Here is a 17,472-nt window from a genome sequence, read left to right as displayed (position 1 = left end):
TCAGTTTTTACGGTGAGAGCTCGTGAGCTCAGCTTCAGTGCAATGCGACGGCACAGCTGGCATGACGGCCTAAGCCAAAATGTATCAAAGGAGAAGCAGATAGCTGAGATAAGATAGAACTAAGGAGCTGCAGTTCTGCTAGTGCCATGGCTGACGAAGGTCTCTGCATGAAAGCAATAAAGAAAAGAAAGAAGTTGCAAAATATTGCATGTCTTCACTGTATGTATTTGGCACAGCGTAGTGCGCCTGTGTTTGGTGTAGTTGCTCTGCACTGTGTGAGGAAAAAATTAAAGCAGCACAGCGCAGTGTTCAGTACAATGGCTCAAGCTAGAAATTAATGCGCTAAGCAGCTTGTTTTCCTTTTTTTGTCTTTGTCACCATTCTGGCACCCATTCCCTTTGCTTCCTCTCTGTGTTGTGATGCCCACCATGCAATGAATCCTCCTCACATGGAAGCTGCCAATGTACCGCACCGCAAAACAGGCCACGAAGCCTGTACCATTTTGGAGCAGTGTGCACACAATGCAGCTTTGACACAAGTGCAAAAAATCATTGTTTCTGTGCAGTTTTCGCTCGGAAGTAGACTACAATTGCACATGTTTCTCCGAATACATTTAATATGATGTGTGACGATTTTAGGCAGTCTTTTTAGGGGCCATTCTATAATTTTGACTTTCAGATAATTCGGACATTTATTTTTTAATTCTGTGGAAGTCTCAGTTAACATAGTTTTGCTCTATTTGGAAACCACTCAGTTATTGAAGCCACACAGTGAGTTTGAAACACACAGACCTTTGCCCTTCGCCTGTGTTGTGCTGATTCTTGTTGGCTGCGAGATCAAGCAGAGTCACCTCCTTATTTATTTTATTTATTTTATTTATTTATTGATACTGTCAGCCGTAAGGCCGTTACAGGGTGGATGCATACAATTGAATACGTACACACAGCCACAAGTACAAAATTTATACAACTTAAAATCATCAATTATTTTGCCAGCAGATAAAGCCACAAGTGCCTGATGTAGGTTAATGTTCAAAATAATACACTCAGTTTCAGACCACCGAGGATCGGAACCGCAGGTGAAGAACATAATGATTGACAGCAAAGACAAATGGCTTCTATAGGCCTAAATAACGGGACAGATAAGTTTCAAATTGGTGTAGATTGTCTGCTTGTAAAAGGTCCTGGGGCAAGGAATTCCATTCATCTATGGTTCTGGGGAAGAAGGAGTATTTAAATGAATTGATTCGGGCCGTCATGGGTGTGACCTGATCTTTGTGAGAAGATCTCACAGCTCTAGAGGAACGCTGTGTCATGTAAACGCTTATGTTCAAGTTGAAGTGGTTAGTATATAGCAGATAAAACATTTTCAGCCTGGCAACTTTCCTTCGCTTTGAAAGTTGAGGCAAGTTTAGTTCATGAAGCATGTCAGTCACTGAATCTGTAGATCTGTAATTGGACAGAATGAATCGAGCCGCCCTTCGCTGAACTTTTTCTATCCTCTCAGTTTGGTTTTTCTGATGTGGATCCCATATTACGCTTGCATATTCCAGTGTCGGTCGTACCAGTGCGAGATAAGCTGTTAGTTTTGCTTTTGTGGAAGCAAGCTTCAGTTTTCTTCTTATGAACCACAATTTTGTTTCGGCCTTTGAGCATATGTTATTGATGTGTGTATGCCAGTTTAGATTTGAAGTTATAGTGACGCCTAGATATCTGAAATGGTCGACTCGAGTTATATAGTGCCCGTTTATTTCATAACAGTGTGGGTGCCCGCTCAAGTTGTCTGCTAGCCAGCACTAAAGTTCCTAGAACAGGGACTTTAGCGTGCTTCTGTTTACTTTTACGCCTCTTACGAAAGAAATATGAAAACAATATCATGCTATACTGTAATGAAGGCAATTATTGCCCATATTGAGGGTTGTCATGCTGGATCATGACATCCATCATCGGTCTTCGGCACTTCAGGTTCTTTGCCATGCGGCATCTCAAACAGAATGGCTATGGTGCTACATACTGTTTCAAATCAAAACTAACAGGTCGCAGCTGTTCATGCAATTGAGTGCACCTGTCCAGAGTTTGTTTGATTGTTTATACCTATCAGTTACGTTTGGGATCCTACATGTACTGACACAAGAGTTGGAGTGAAGATACATGATGGAGTTTTATAAGTATTTTCTTCTTGCTATATTAATCAGTTTTGACAGGTTCATGTAAATCATTTGTTAATTTTTCGCTGTTAAATTAGAAGGCTACTGTGCATCCACCACACCCCAACAGTGAGGAAAATTATTTTCAACTGGGGAAATATTTGAGGATTGAAATCATGCTGAGCACTTAAATGTCACTGCAAATATTAGACGATCAGACTTGACAAATGTATGCCATTGTCAGCCTAGTAATGTTGCTGTTAAGTTAAGTGCTAGCGCTCTCTCCCGAGCAAGCCCATTGTTTCTGACAAGAAAAAATTAAGAAGAATATGTGATATGTCAGGCTGTGGAATGGATTATAATAGCACTACTTAACTACGTCGTTTCTCCTTTCATGGTTGGCGAGGAAAAATATTCGCCTGAATACAAAGACAATCCACTTCTTTCCGAACAGTGGAATAATATGGGAGCTTTTTTTCCTGGTACCTGTATTGCAAATATTCACAAAATTATGTTTTGCGTGAGACGGAAGTCACTGTCCGATAATTACAGTGCTGAAGAAATCTTCATTCCCTCAAAACTCTTTGCGCAAGTATAACTGCACTCATGCGCTGTCATTTGCAGTGTCTTGGCAGTGAGTAATTCGTAGCTTGCACTTCAATGGAATAAAAAAATTAATTGCAGGAAGCTGCTATGTTTTTGAGAGTGCTTCATACTGCTGTCACATAGCCAAATTTACTGTCACTTTCAATGAGTGAAACTCGCGTTTAGAGCCAATTATTTATTTGTTAGTTTACCTACAGCACCACATGGCTAACTTCACTGACATTGGCTGCAAAGCACTCGCCTTGTAGTGAGTTCATTCACCTCAGTACACTTGGCTGAAACACCCTTCACACTGTAGATGCAGTCAGCTTTCCTGTGGGGCGAAAATGCCTGTACAGTGCCGGTATGATCTTTATTTGGGAGAATACCGTATAAACGCGTGTAAGGGCCGCACCCATGTAAGGGCCGCACCCCGTATTCCCAAAGGAAATATTCGAAAAAAAAAAAATCCGTTTAAGGGCCGCACCCAAACTTTCCAGGAAACACGCAAGAATAGGTGCCGCCCATGGATGGCGCCCGAGGCCACGGGCCATCATCATCATCTTTTCTTCTGCCGCGAGCTTCTGCTACTGTACTTCTGCTATCCGTATCGGCATCGGTATCGCCAGGTCTAACTTTGTTCTGTTCTGGCTGTCAAAGCATGTGTTTTTTGGTAGTTGTGTTAGCGTGGTCGCTCGGCATAGTTGTTGCTCTCGTGCGCTGTCGTTCATCACTTTTTCATGAACTGCCTCCGAGCATTGTCACTGTTGCACGATGGGCAAGCACCTCAACAGCTACACGGCGGGCTTTAAACTGAAAGTAGTAGAGTTCGCTCTCGAACACGGCAAGCGTGCCGCGGGCAGAAAATTTGACGTGGACGAGAAGTGTGTCCGACGGTGGTACGGACAGAGGGATGCGTTGAAGAATACCAGCTCCAAAAAGCGCGCTTTCCGAGGCAAGCCATGCAAATTTCCTGAGCTAGAAGAAGAGCTGCTATGCTATTCAATGGAAGTGCGGAACAACGGCTACGCGTTGACAACGGACATGCTGCGCGTGAGGGCACAAGCCTTGGCGCGTGCTGAAAGCATACCGCACGAGGACTTCAAGGCTAGTGCCGGCTGGGTACGAAGATTTCTGAAGAGGAAGGGCCTATCATTTCGGCGAAGGACCACGCTGTGCCAGCGGCTGCCCCCCGACTACGCCGACAAGGTGCTCAGCTTTCAGAAGTATGTCATCGGTCTGCGTCGTGAGCACAACTATATATTTTCGCAGATAGCGAACGCCGACCAGACCCCCGTGTGTTCGACTGTCCCGAGAGCTGCACAGTTGAACTGAAAGGAAAGAAGAGTGTTTTCGTGCGGACAACCGGCGCGGAGCGCCAACGGTGTACCTGCTGTGCGTCACCGCGGACGGGCAGAAGCTGCCCCCCTATGTCATCCTGAAAAGAAAAACGATTCCTAAAGGCGTTTTCCCCAAGGGAATTGTAGTTCGCGCCCAAGAAAAGGGCTGGATGGACGATGAGCTTGTGCTCGACTGGGTAAAAAGCGTTTGGGAGAAGCGCCTAGGCGCCATGCTGGCCCGACGATCGCTCCTCGTCTTGGACAGCTTCCGCGGTCACTTGACGGGTAAGGTTAAGGAATGCCTGCGCGGTATCCGCACAGACATGGCCGTGATACCGGGCGGCCTCACTGGCATGCTGCAACCCCTGGATGTAAGCGTCGGTCGGCCTTTTAAGGTTGAATTTAAAAGGCAGTATTCGGAATGGATGGCCAATGGCAATCACGACGAGACGCCGACAGGGCGGCTTAAAGCCTGTTTCACATGGTGCGACGGGAACGAAAAATTACGGCCCGGTCGCACTGTCGTTGCAACGGTAATCGCAGCCGCCGTTTCACATGACAACGATGAATTCAGTCGGTGCCGTCGGCACCAGCGCCCTAGCGTCGGTGCGGCCTTTCAGTGGCCGAAAATTCTTCGGCTGCAATAAATGTCAAACATCGTGGCAGGCGTTGATTTCGTAATCATGGATAATAATATTGAGCTGTGATGTATTCTTAAGCTCAATAAAACGTTTTCGAGATTTTCCTGTCATGTCGCTGAGCTCCTATTGGCTGACTACTGTGGCCATCGCTGCGACCGCACCGACGCTGCGACAATGCGACCAACTTGTTGAAAGTCTGTCGCAGTGGCCCTGCGACGAGAACGACGCGCATTTCTGTCGCACAGCGGCAGAAATCGCACTGCGCTGCGGCAACAATCGCATCATGTGAAACGGCCTTAAGAGGGCACCGCTCGCGACTGTGCTTGGATGGATTTTGTCCGCGTGGAATTCCGTGTCGACCGACATTGTAACCCGGAGTTTCAAAGTGACCGGAATTTCAAACAGCTTAGACGGGACCGAAGACAACTTTCTGGGGGCTGAACGTTTACCTGAACACAGCACCAGCTCGGAGTCTGAAGACTCCGTGAGTGATGCCTGAACGGTAAATAAATGCCGCGCATTCCAGATTGGTTTGCTTTCACTTGAAAAAAAAAAAATTTTTTTCGAAAATCGCGTGTATGGGCCGCACTCCGAAATTTTCCCCCCGAATCTGGGAAAAAAAAGTGCGGCCCTTACACGCGTTTATACGGTAGTTAGAGCAGTGCCGGCCCAGCTAGAGATAAATGTGCATTCATGAACTGTGACACACTTGCCGGGTACTACGCTATCAGCGCTGCATTTACTCCACTTAATCCTTGACTCAGGAACCCTAGTGTACAAGACCGTGTGCGACTCACGTTCTAATTAATGGGCTTTTTTATGCATAGACTTCTATAGAGCTTGGCGGTACCAAGCAGTACTGTTCGAATTATCTCGAAACTCTTATTACTAAAGTTCGAAATAACGAGCTTTTACTGGATTTCATAAGAAACCAGTAGGCATGACTATGGCAACCTTAATAGGCAGTGTGCATTTAAATTAAAAAACTGGGATGTTGCAGTGTGACTGCGGTAGTTACACAATCAGATGGTGGCTTGAGCTTAGCTGCCTCAACTTTCACTGCCAAGAAATAGTGAAAAAAAGAAAGTTGAAATTGCATGAACATATAAATGGAGTCACATCACTGCTTCTGTTTCAGCTACTTCTGTAGGGGTGGAGGGTTGACCAATATTTGTGAAGGTGGAGAGCTACAACATGGTGGAACATGGAGCACTCCATATGGGCATGACAACTTTTGCAGCCCTCCGAGTACGAGGCATGACGAGGAGTCGTCGAGAAAAAAGAAGAGAAGCCGGAGCCGATCAGAGTCCCGGTCACCACCCAGGCGCAGCAGACGGTCAAGGTCACTCTCAAGGTCGCACTCCCGGTCAAGGTCACGGTCGCGTTCACAGTCCCCCTCCAAGCGACGGTCTCCAGAACGCAGCCCCACACCTCCTTCCTTCTTGTAAGTTTTCTGTGCTTGTTAGCCTTGGCCTGTCATAAAAAAAAAAAAAACTTGAGGGACACCTAATTAAGCTCTGCCGGGTATGATGCGATAGGGTTAATGTTCATATATGCATAAAATGGTCATTCTCTGCTTTGCATTCATAGATTGCGAAAAGTCCTCATACCACTCTGGCACAGTGATTCAGCAGTTAAGCGATGCGCCACTGTCCAAGCGGGGGGCTATTTCAAACACAGCCACCAGTGGGGCTCGTGAGACCCAGGTTGCCCTTCCCGAGCAACAAGTCATTAATTTAATTGCCAATGCAATTCAGTTCTTTCCCTTGTTCTCATTTTCTTTCTCTTGCTTTATTCTTTCCCCCTTCATCTGCTGCTTCTTCACCTTCTCTCCACTCTCTCTCTTGGTTTGCAATGGTTTAAAGGAGGCTAGTTGGTTGTTATAGGGGAGTGCTTACTCAGCGACTGACAACACAAGAAAACAGCATGAGACACAATCAAAAACAAGCACAGATTTGGTTTGGCTTGGCTTGCTTTGGATAGGTGTGAATCTGCTTGGGTGCCAAGCCTAGGCAAGCCAAGGAAGGAAATTCTTCACCACATTCTTGAAGAAGATAATGCCATAGCAATTTTTGGAAGTTGGCGCACCCCAGAAGATAGATTAAGGTGGATTATTGGTTGGAATAAGGTGGATAAGGATTACTGGGTGTATTAAGGTGAATTAGTGAAATTATTTGGCAGATTAGGGTGAAAGAGTGGGTCTGATCAGTGTAATCTCATATGATAATCCTATGGACGGTACTCCATTCTAGTCCTCAGATTTTTCAAATTCGGCAGTGCTGATGACATCGTGACTCTCCACCAAATGGAATTTCTTTAGGGAGCTATCTGGTGGTTTTTGCAATATGACAACCTAAATGCTATCGCGTTAACACTACTGTATGCACTACTGGATGTACATTTGGACATTGTGAGGTGGAGATTGCAGAAATGAAAACCACCATCTTTCTGCATTTTGCACAATATCTGCCATGTTGAGGAGTTGAAATGTGTGATGAATTTTGCATAACGAGAGAATAACCTGCAGCACCTGTGAAATTATGGTGTGTATTGTGCCTCCTTTCCCAGTGGTTCATCATATGGAGGTGACCCAAGGGACTCAAGATTAGACGAGTCTAACAAGGGTCATCAGCTGCTGCGTAAAATGGGTAAGGAATACTGCCTATGTTGTGTGTACTGAAAATTAAAGTGTTAATTAAATGAAGCCTTTGTCTGTCTTGCATACTGCTTGTCGCTATTTGAACCAGCCTTCACTGCATTTCCTTTCCCTTGTGTCTGCTCTGTCACTACGACAGACTACTGTTTATTTGTTGTGTGTGTGTTAAATGCCCCGCCTAAATTGATCTCTTCAAGTCTTCCTCTAAGCTTCAGCAAGGAATTCTTTTACTTGTGTTTGGAAATGGTAAGGGAATACGTCTAATGGTAGTGACTACATATCCAAATCATGAGAGCAAAAAAACTAGTAGAATATGAATGGAGTGGAGTGCATTTGGCAGGTTCTCTCATGTCTTGAATGGCAGTTTACCATGGCATGTGAGTGCAGCGCAAAGCGGGACAAGGGACAAAGAAAGATGCACACAACACGGGTGCTCACCTGCGACTGACAGAAGCCTATAGGCGACCAAGATGAATGTGACCTGTGAGAGCAAACAGGCGCATGCGCCGGAAAAGATAATGAAAATATCCCTCAAGGGAAAAGTATACAACAGCTGTATCTTACCAGTGCTAACCTACGGGGCAGAATAACAAAAAGGGTTCAGCTTAAGTTAGGACAATGCAGCGAGTAGAAAGGAAAATGATAGGTGTAACGTTAAGAGATGGCAGAGTGGGTCAGGGAACAAATGTGGGTTAATGACATCCTAGTTGAAATAAAGGGGAAGAAATTGACTTGGGCAGGGCATGTAATTTGAAGGTCCTTAAGGGTAATGGAACGGATTCTAAGAGAAGGCAAGCGTAGCAGGGGTGGCAGAAATTTAGGTGGGCTGATGAAAATCAAAAGTTTGTGGGGATAGGGTGGCTGCAGCTGGCACAGGACAGGGTTATTTGGAGAGAGTCAGCAGAGGCCTTTGCCATGCAGTGGGCGCAGTCAGGCGGATGATGATCATGAGGATGGTCTGCAACTAGGGCGTGGAGTTTCCAATGTGTATTTCTCAGAAAAATTGGCGGATGTTTTTCAGCTAGTTGTACGGTGCACTCTAAAAGCGGTGATTATCGGCAAAAAAATAAATTGTTTACAAAAGGAGGAATAAATGCAAAGAGCGTAATTTTTTTACCTTATTCGTACACACACTGTACATAGTTGGTCATAGCAGGAGGCTTGCTGACCTTGTTGACTCTATTATGCTAGTATGCTTTTGTTGACAGCACCCAACTTTGAAGATGCTCTTTCAACATTAGTACTGGAGATGTTAAGAGGCGCTCTGGACAAAACAGGGTTGCACACAACACAAATGGTTTCCAAAACAGCAGAGCGATGACCACAGCACTGTCCCTATATAGTGGCAAGTTTCGACCTTCTACTGACCGCTGTGGTGGCTCAGTTGTTATGATGCCTGGCTGCTGACCCGAAAGACACGGGTTTGACTCTGGTCGCAGCGGTCGAATTTTGATAGAGGCGAAATTCTTGAGGCCCTTGTACTGTGCGATGTCAGTGCACATTAAAGAACCCCAGGTGGTCGAAATTTCTGGAACCTTTCACTGTGGAGTCTCTCATAACCTGAGTGGCTTTGGGATGTTAAACCCCAAACCAGACCAAACCAAATCTTCGGGCTGCAGTCATCCTGCAGTATGATTCTGAAGGTCTCTTCGTAGTGCGCGAAATCCTCTGGCAGCTCAGTTTTCCACAGTGGTCAGCAATTTGATCTAGGGATCACCTGCGAACTTCAAAGTCTAGTGGTTGTTCCACTGGATGTTCTTGAGCAACTTGTCTGAACATCTTGCAGAATGGTGTGCAAAAGCTGCAAGCTACAGTTCTCATCTACCATATTCATATAGCGGTCCACACATCAGGGGCCTTCTGCAGTTGCACAATCCCACTTCTTCAGCAGGGCAACAAGCTTCACACCAATGAGACGACACATTTCGTATAAGAGATTCCTGCTCCAACTGAAGCATCTTCATAACCTCGAGTGACGAGGCTGATGTCTCATATAGAAAAGCTATTCTCTAAAGTTTTTGCGAATAATGTGATTTAGACAAGCGCCTCGAGCTTTCGCCCTCTCTCGCACGGCGTTGATGCTCTTGAGAAAAAGCGAAATTTGGCACTAAAGCTTCACAACATCGCCGATAGGTTGATGAAAAATCATCATGAGGTGCTTACTGCGGAAATGTTTTTCTTTTGTTGATCAAGGCATAATAACTGACGTAATGCCGCAGTTTCTGGCAGCTTCTCATGAGATCTGTGATCCAGTAGTATCCACCGAAACGGCTACTGCTTTTGCCCATGAGTTTAACCGAATCCAAGGTTTCTTCTCTGTACATTAAAAAAATGGTATACTAATGTAAATTTTTTACTAATGACAAAAACTTCCTTGAATCAAATGTGCTGCCTGCATTTAGGTGCTCACTTGTGCCCATTACACTCTTCTAAAGAGGAAACGAAGCATTGGAGCAATATTTTAGTCAACAAGGGTATTGATGATGCTATTCTGAGTCTCCTCAACGTTCCTGCTCAATGAAAGGCAAATGAGGAGGATTACTTTTCGATGAAAAACTACCGTCCGCCAGCCTCAGCATGGCCAGAAACCGGTTTAGCCGATTCCATAAATTTTTTACCAGCGGATGTTTATTGGTGTTTTTTGGTTAAAACCGGAAGGTACTCGGCCTATCTGTAACCTATCGCTCCTATCTGTCTCTTAACCCATCATTTTCCTCTCTGCCACTTGAAGCATTGTCCTTAGTCTCATTTTAACCAATATATGCCTCGCGTCCTACATGTAGGACACCGCTTTTTTGCACAGTGACTGTGAAAGTTTATTGTGTCAAAGGTTGTGCCTGCTAGCATTGGTTCAAGAGGGCCTTTATTTTTTGTGTTCAACGGTTGTGTTGTATGTGTTCAGAAAGATCCACCAGTCTCCTATGGATGCATTTTTCAGGTTTGACGCCTCTTCTCCATTTGAACGAAAACATTGACGGAAGTCCGCCTGGTTTGGTTCTTGAAACACTAGTTGAGAGAAAACTGATGCTAACCGATGTTTTTATTTTTGCCCAACATTTCGGGACCGACTTGGTCCATTCTTCAGGGGGGGACAAAAAATGTGCCAGCTGTAGGGGGGGAAGGGCTGCCTTTGCTCTCCCTTAGTAACACAAGTAATTTTTGCGCATTGTCATTAGAAAACCACCACGCAAGATTAGAAATGTGATTTTAAAATCCATGTCAAATGTTTGAAGCTTTGCCACATCTAAAGATAGTGCATTTGCCTCATATCCTAATCATCCTCGTGAAAATATTGCCTCATATCGTAATTTTAGGATACGAGGCGATATTTTCACGAATAAAAGGATGATTCTGAATTCTGAAGTGAAATAACATTTTATATCAATCAATCAATCTTTATTTTCATTCTGTCAGTGATACAGAAAGAAGGACTGTGACAAAAAGCTGTTCTTCAGAACAGCTTGACTAGGCCACAGCCCCATGGAAAAATTTCGGAGCGGTAACAGCACTACTGTAAAATAAATCAAAAATTGAAACTTAACAGACTATAGGGCACACACTAAGTAAAGGAAATGCTAAGGTAATACAGAAGGCAGTTTTTACAGTCGTCAAAAATGAATACAAAACAGTTTCTTAGAAAAATGAATATCTGAAATGCTATCAAATTACAAAATGTGTAGAATAAATACACTGAATGTACAGGAAAATACAATATAGAAATCAATTTGTTACAGATAATTACTTACAACCAGATGAAACAATTCAATGCGGTTATGGATTTGATAAACGAGACAAAGTTTGTAGTATAACCAGTGTTAAGTAGTGGAAATATCAGAGCTATACATCACTGTGTATAACTTGCGGATATCCTGATATGAACAATCAAATAAGTCAAAATTGTTAAGGTCATAGTGATTGAGGAGGGACGGAAGAGTGTAAGACAAGCGCTCTTTTCCGGAGTTTAATCGTACTGTGTCTGCTTCCCACGTTTCTCAAAAAATATATTTTTTTAAAATTTATGAAGCTTCGGCACATATAGGCTAGAGTTTCATTTGTCTCGAAGTACTGACTGCTTGTGATGTAGTCAGTGGTACATTAGTGTAATTTGGTGCATTTATGACCACTACCGTGTCTGCACATTTTGTTTGTTGAGCTTGTTTAGCTGGTTAAAAAGAAGTCATGCAGCACCTTGGAATCGCAATGCCACCGCTGGCAGTCCTGTTAAAGTACTGTCCATCTCTGGTGTGCACTCCACTGTTGCACTGCTGAAGTGTCAATGTGGCAGCGTTATATGTTACATTGTCTGTGCTGGCTGACTGGGTAAGCATCCAACCTAAACACGCAACTCTGTATTAACAAAATAGGCTCCTTGTCTTACTTCAGTCACAGCAAAACTGCATACAGGGCTTTTCGGTGACCGCTCAAGCACAGCCCTCATGAACAGTGTGCTTGCATTGTTGTTCTTGTCCTGGACATGCCCTGAATGGGATGCACTTTTGCCCCTGATCTTGCTCTGCACATGGCTGTGGTGGGAGGAGACAAGCGCTAGAATGTTCAAAGGCATCTTTAATAAAATGTGTGTGCTTCTCATTTTCTTTGATGATTGAACTACCATGGTATCATCAGTTTATCTTTCAGATAGAGGTAAGGTTGGGAAATCCGGTCTGTTTTTGGTGGCAGGTGTTTTCGCTGCTAACTACATGTGTGCAAAATTGCTGTTTTATCTGCACAGTACAGCTTGTTTTGGTTTTGCATTGGTGCCAGTGGTACTCGAACTTCTCATTTCCATATGACCTCCTCGTCCACCAAAGCACAAGCTGTTGTAACCCTGCACTTCAGGCCTTTCCTTTCTTTAGAACCCTCTTCACTGCTGCAGCTGGTGCTGTTTTCCTTGCCTCTGCCCTTTCCAGCACACACAGCTCTCTGTACATGGTTATTTGTATGCAACTTAAGCCTTTAACGGTCTTTCACGCTGCCCTTTGAGGACATTGTTTTTTATTAATTTTTTTTTTTTTTTTTTTTGCTGAATCATACTACACTATTCTTTCCAGGGTGGGGAGGTGCCGGTCTTGGGGCTGCTGAGCAGGGCATTCAAGACCCCATCCACCCGGGTGATGTCCGGGACCGCCAAGACCTCTACAAAGGCGTCGGCATCAGCCTACATGACCCATATGAAAACTTCCGCAAAAGCAAGGGTCAGGCATTCATCAACAGAATGAAAGCACGGACGGAGGACGTCGTCACCAAATGAAGCAGCGGCAGCAGTGGCACCTGTGTTGCCTCCCAGTCATGCCATTATTGCGCTTACACCTACATGCACATTCGTCTTCTCATTTCTTTATACCTGGCAGACAAGTTTGCCCCGAATTGTTGTTGTTGCATGTCTCCCATCCAGATGGACGCCCCTTACCCCCTATCCCTATTACCCCTATTGTGTTGCTCGATGTGTTGTCTTTTTAATTCTTACCTCCCCCTCCTTGCCCCCCCCATCACAAAGTGTGAGGCTGGACTGTTGCTTCTGTGGTGGTTCTTCAGTGTGGATTGTGGCTGAGGCAAAATGATGAACTGTGTTGCGATTGTGTACAGAGCAGGGCTGACATAAATAATCTTTGGAGGGCAGACCTCTTTAGAAACGACTTTGCATGCCTGGCTGGTTTATGTAGTGCCATCTCTTGCTTGAATTTAAAAATAATGCCAAATAAACACATTCCTCTTAGACATGAAAAAAAAAGAGCAGCACACATGCAAATGCATGGACGTTATTAACAAAATGCTAAAACAATGCCTCAAGTGGTACATTCTGAAATTGCCTCCTTCAGAGCACACTTTGTGTTGTTTTCGGAGCCAAGGTACCAATATAGCGTGATTTAGTTCTTCTCTGCTCTAAGAGATAGCTCCACTACCAGGCTCGTGAGCTGTGAAAGGCCAACTTCTCCAGACAACCGTGGAAGCAGCGCACACAGACAAGAAGAGCTATGATTGTGGAAAGAAGGTGGTACGGGCTGTTGAGAAAGAAGAAGCAGTCAATCAATCAATCAATCAATCAATTTTATTTCTTTAAAGACCCCTTTTTAGGGGCATTAATTACATAAGGGGTGGGTACAACGTTTTATGTGATAGCAAGTAATCATGCGTTACGATGATGACAAATAGCTGTAGGCTCTACGCGCGAAGTTTGCGGGACAGGTTATCGCTGCAATGTCAGTGGGAAGGCCATTCCAGTCCGCTGCGGTGCGAGAAAAAAATGAAGCTGCGTGACGGTGCGTGCACGTGGACGGCTGATCTGTAGTTGATGGAGAGTGCAGTGAGGTATGCGTGCCGGAGGGACCATGTAGGGCGCAGTTCGTAGATGGCTGTAAAAAAACTTGTGGAATAATAAAAGACTGGCTGTGCGGCGGTGCAGCTCGAGTGGCTGAATGCCTGAAAGCAATTTCAGATATGTAACACTCGTGCTATAATAGTATGAAGAATGAATAAACCTAACGGCGCGGTTTTGCAAAAGTTCTAATGCGTTGGTCAGATAAGCTTGATGTGGGTGCCAAATGGGTGAAGCATATTCCAATTTTGATTTCACAGGTGATTCGTAAGCTAATAACTTAACATCCACGGGCGCATCACGAAGATGACGTTTTAGAAAACCAAGGGATTTGTTAGCTGACGAAATGATGTTATTTATATGCTTTTTCCAGGAGAGGTCAGCGCTCAAGGTTACGCCTAAATATTTGTATGACTCTACTGGCAGCACGGGAACGGAGTCGATATGATAGAAGGACATGAGCGGGTTACGGCGGCGATGAAAAGAGAGTACGTTGCATTTCTGAGGGTTAAGTTCCATTAGCCAGATTTTGCACCAATCCTGAATCTTGTTAAGGTTGTTTTGGAGGGATAATTGATCAGAGGTGTTATTAACTGTTTGATAAAGAACACAATCATCAGCAAACATGCTGATTTTACAGGAAACATGTGAGGGCAAATCATTTATGTATATTAAAAAACAGAAGGGGACCTAGTACAGAACCTTGAGGGACGCCAGATGTTACAGGAAGGAAGCTGGAAGTGTGTTCATTTACAAAGACGGACTGAGTGCGGTTAGTTAGGAATTCTTTAATTCATTCAACAACATTAGGATCGATATTAAGGTGAGATAACTTGTGCAACAGGCGTTTGTGAGCAACTTTGTCGAAAGCTTTTTTAAAATCAAGAAATATAGCGTCAGTTTGTAGGTTAAGATCTAGGTTGGCACGCAAGTCATGGATAAAGAGGGCTAGTTGAGTATCGCAAGAAATGCCTTTCCGGAACCCGTGCTGCGCAGGATGAAAGAAATTGTTCGCATCCAAGTAGGCAATGATATGGGAGAATATGACGTGTTCCACGAGCTTGCAAGGTACACTTGTTAAAGAAATGGGGCGATAATTTAATGGAGAATTTGTGTTACCGGATTTGGAGACTGGAATGACCTTCCCATTTTTCCAGTCTTGAGGAAGTTGGCCAGAAGAGAGTGACTGCTGAAATAACAAGCATAAATATCTGGAACTGGTGGGTTTAGTATTCTTAAGAAATTTAGCGTTGATATTATCTAAACCGGCAGAAGATGAAAGTTTCATTTTATCGATTAGTGACAGGATTCTAGAAGTGTTCAATTCAGCAGGCGACATGGAATCATCAAGAAAAGTGTTTGGCATAGGAAATGGCACATCAGATTCATTAGTGAACACTGATTGAAATGCAACATTGAACATGTGAGCACATTCGGCATGACTAAGTACGTCACCCGCTTCATTTGCGATACTGACATCGCGTTTGTGTTTTGGGTTGATAATGTCCCAGAATTTCTGAGGATTAGTGTGTAGAATTTTAGGCAAGTCCTTGTTAAAAAAGAAACGTTTAGCATTCAGGGCAGGTGAATTATATGCCTTTTCAGCAGCGTGATACTTATCCCAGGCCGTCTGGTTAGTTTGTGCTTTGGCTGCGCGAAAAAGATGCTTCTTTCGATTCTCCAGACGTTCAAGGGTTTTAGTGAACCATGGCTTCTGAGAATTCTCTCGGAAGGTGAACTTAGGAATGAACTGATCAGTTCAATAATTTTGTTCTTAAATTTAGTTCAATTTTCTTCGATAGAACGACTGTGGAAATAAGTGTGGAAAGATTCAAAGAAGGCATCCAGTTCACGATTGATCTCTGTATAGTCACCCTTGTCGTACAAACAGATCGTCTTTTTGGAAATATGGCTCCGAAGCGGAGTTAATGCTATATTGGTATGAGTTACTTCGTGATCGCTTATTCCAGGAAGAATCGTAACCGACCTAACACTTTCGGGACGGCTGACGAGTAGTAAGTCTAAAACCTTAGCGCTCGTTTGTGTTATTCTTGTTGGAGCCGAGATAACTTGTGTAAGGCCAAAGTTCGGGCAGACTTCTATGAAATTCTTGGCTTCCGCCGTGCCTGATGCTTTAATAGTGTTAGTATTCCAGTCAATATCCGGGAAATTAAAGTCACCAAAGAGAAGTATATGTGACTTTTGATATTTAGCAGTAATTTAACACAGCAAGTTATTAAGTTTCTCTGAGAAGTCCGGGGTACTGTGCGGGGCCTGTAACAAACGTCAAGAAGTACTGACTGAGGAGGACAACGGCAGAAAAGCCGCATTATTTCGAGATCAGAAGAAATCGAAACGATTGAAAATGGTAAATTATTAGAAAACCCAATGAGCACTCCTCCGCCACAAGACCCCTGACGATCCTTGCGGAGAAGCTTAAAGTTCGATAAGTCTGCCAGGATTTCACTGTCGTTTATTTCGTGAATCAGCCAGGTTTCGGTTAATACAAGGATGTTGCTATTGGATGAGCGAACAAGACGAGATTTCTTCCATCTTAGGAATAAAACTGCGGATGTTCGTGAAAACTACGGAAAAAGAAAGTGTGGACTGAGGTGTTAGTCGAGAATTGTCCAGCGAGAATTGTGAGACAGGCGTCATATCCCTTCCTTAAAACGAATTTCCTTCCCTTACGGCCCGGTTCGGGTGATATGAGACAGGCATCCTTTCCTTGTCCAACGGGCCACGTGTCGCGCCAAACGGGCGTTTGCGTTCCGTGGACTCCTTGGCAGCGCTGAAACACGCTGTCGCGTCTCACTCTAAAGGCGAAGCTTAAGTGTCCTCCAAATTTTAAAGCGAAAGCTTTACTGGCCACGAACTTGCGATTTCGCCTTGGCGGTGCTTCGAGGAGGCGCATGATGTCACAACTAGCGCCTCGCCGCAGAGCCGAACAGGTATGGCCGGGCTGGCGCCCTCGGCGCGAAATAGGGACGTGCTCCAAGTCTCCGCCAGTGCGGTCAGAATGCGCCGAACGCGTCGGCGGTCAAGCGCAGTTGGAGTATAGAGAGTCTCGTTTTGGCCGACGTGACTTTGCCGTGCAGCGCGCGTGTTACGCCGGAGTATAAACGCGCCTTAACAGAGCCTGCGCTTAACCGCTAACCAACGTATTCGGTGGCAGCATCTATGGGAGCCACTGAAACCCCCCGCACACTCACTGAATAATAAAAGAAACCTGTGCCAAGGTTCGAATCGAAGCAGGCCCTTTGGCGTTAGAGGCGGAGACGCTATACCACTCCGCCACGACGGCTCAAGCTTTAACCATGAAGGAAGGCGCATCTAGTCAATGCACTCTTCCGATGCAGAAGTCTCCGCGCTTTCGCTACGTATATCCTGGCCTAACAGAGCTAGGCCATCAGCAATTTTTTTCGGCCGGGTTCGAACCCGGGTACCCCGGATCAGTAGCCGAGCGCTCTAACCACTGAGCCATGTAATGTTTTCTTTTTAAATTTCGACCACCAAGGGATCTGACTTCGCACAGCTAGCACACTGGCGTTTCGCCTTTATTGGAATGCGGCCGCCGCGGTCGGGTTCGAACCCGAGTACACCGGCTCAGTAGACAAGCGCCTTAACTTGAGCCACCGCGGCATGTGACTTGCCGATGTTTTTTAACGCAATCCCGTGTAGCGGACGCACTGTGTTACTCGGAGACTTCTACAAATAGCGACACCTCCCCGCCTCATTTAGTGTCACTGGGTAATACCCCTGTCACACGGGCACTTGTAAGGCCTTAG

At 44.8% G+C, this 17,472-nt stretch overlaps 1 protein-coding gene across 8 annotated transcripts in view; it reads left to right on the top strand.

Annotated features, from left to right (window-relative positions):
• The window catches only part of scaf6 (SR-related CTD associated factor 6), a 59,053-nt gene extending 46,049 nt beyond the window's left edge, over positions 1 to 13,004 (top strand). For all 8 annotated transcript variants that reach the window (XM_077643494.1, XM_077643492.1, XM_077643495.1 and 5 more), the window contains exons 19-21: positions 5,953 to 6,156; positions 7,281 to 7,360; positions 12,420 to 13,004. In XM_077643494.1, the coding sequence (XP_077499620.1) occupies positions 5,953 to 6,156; positions 7,281 to 7,360; positions 12,420 to 12,619 (484 nt within the window). In that variant the 3' untranslated portion in view covers positions 12,620 to 13,004. The remainder of the gene's footprint in view (positions 1 to 5,952; positions 6,157 to 7,280; positions 7,361 to 12,419) is intronic.
• The last annotated feature ends 4,468 nt before the right edge of the window (positions 13,005 to 17,472 follow it).

The sequence above is a fragment of the Amblyomma americanum genome, chromosome 11 (assembly GCF_052857255.1).
Source record: "Amblyomma americanum isolate KBUSLIRL-KWMA chromosome 11, ASM5285725v1, whole genome shotgun sequence".
In the NCBI taxonomy this organism is placed as follows: Eukaryota; Metazoa; Arthropoda; class Arachnida; order Ixodida; family Ixodidae; genus Amblyomma; species Amblyomma americanum.
This window is presented reverse-complemented; position numbering and strand designations above follow the sequence as displayed.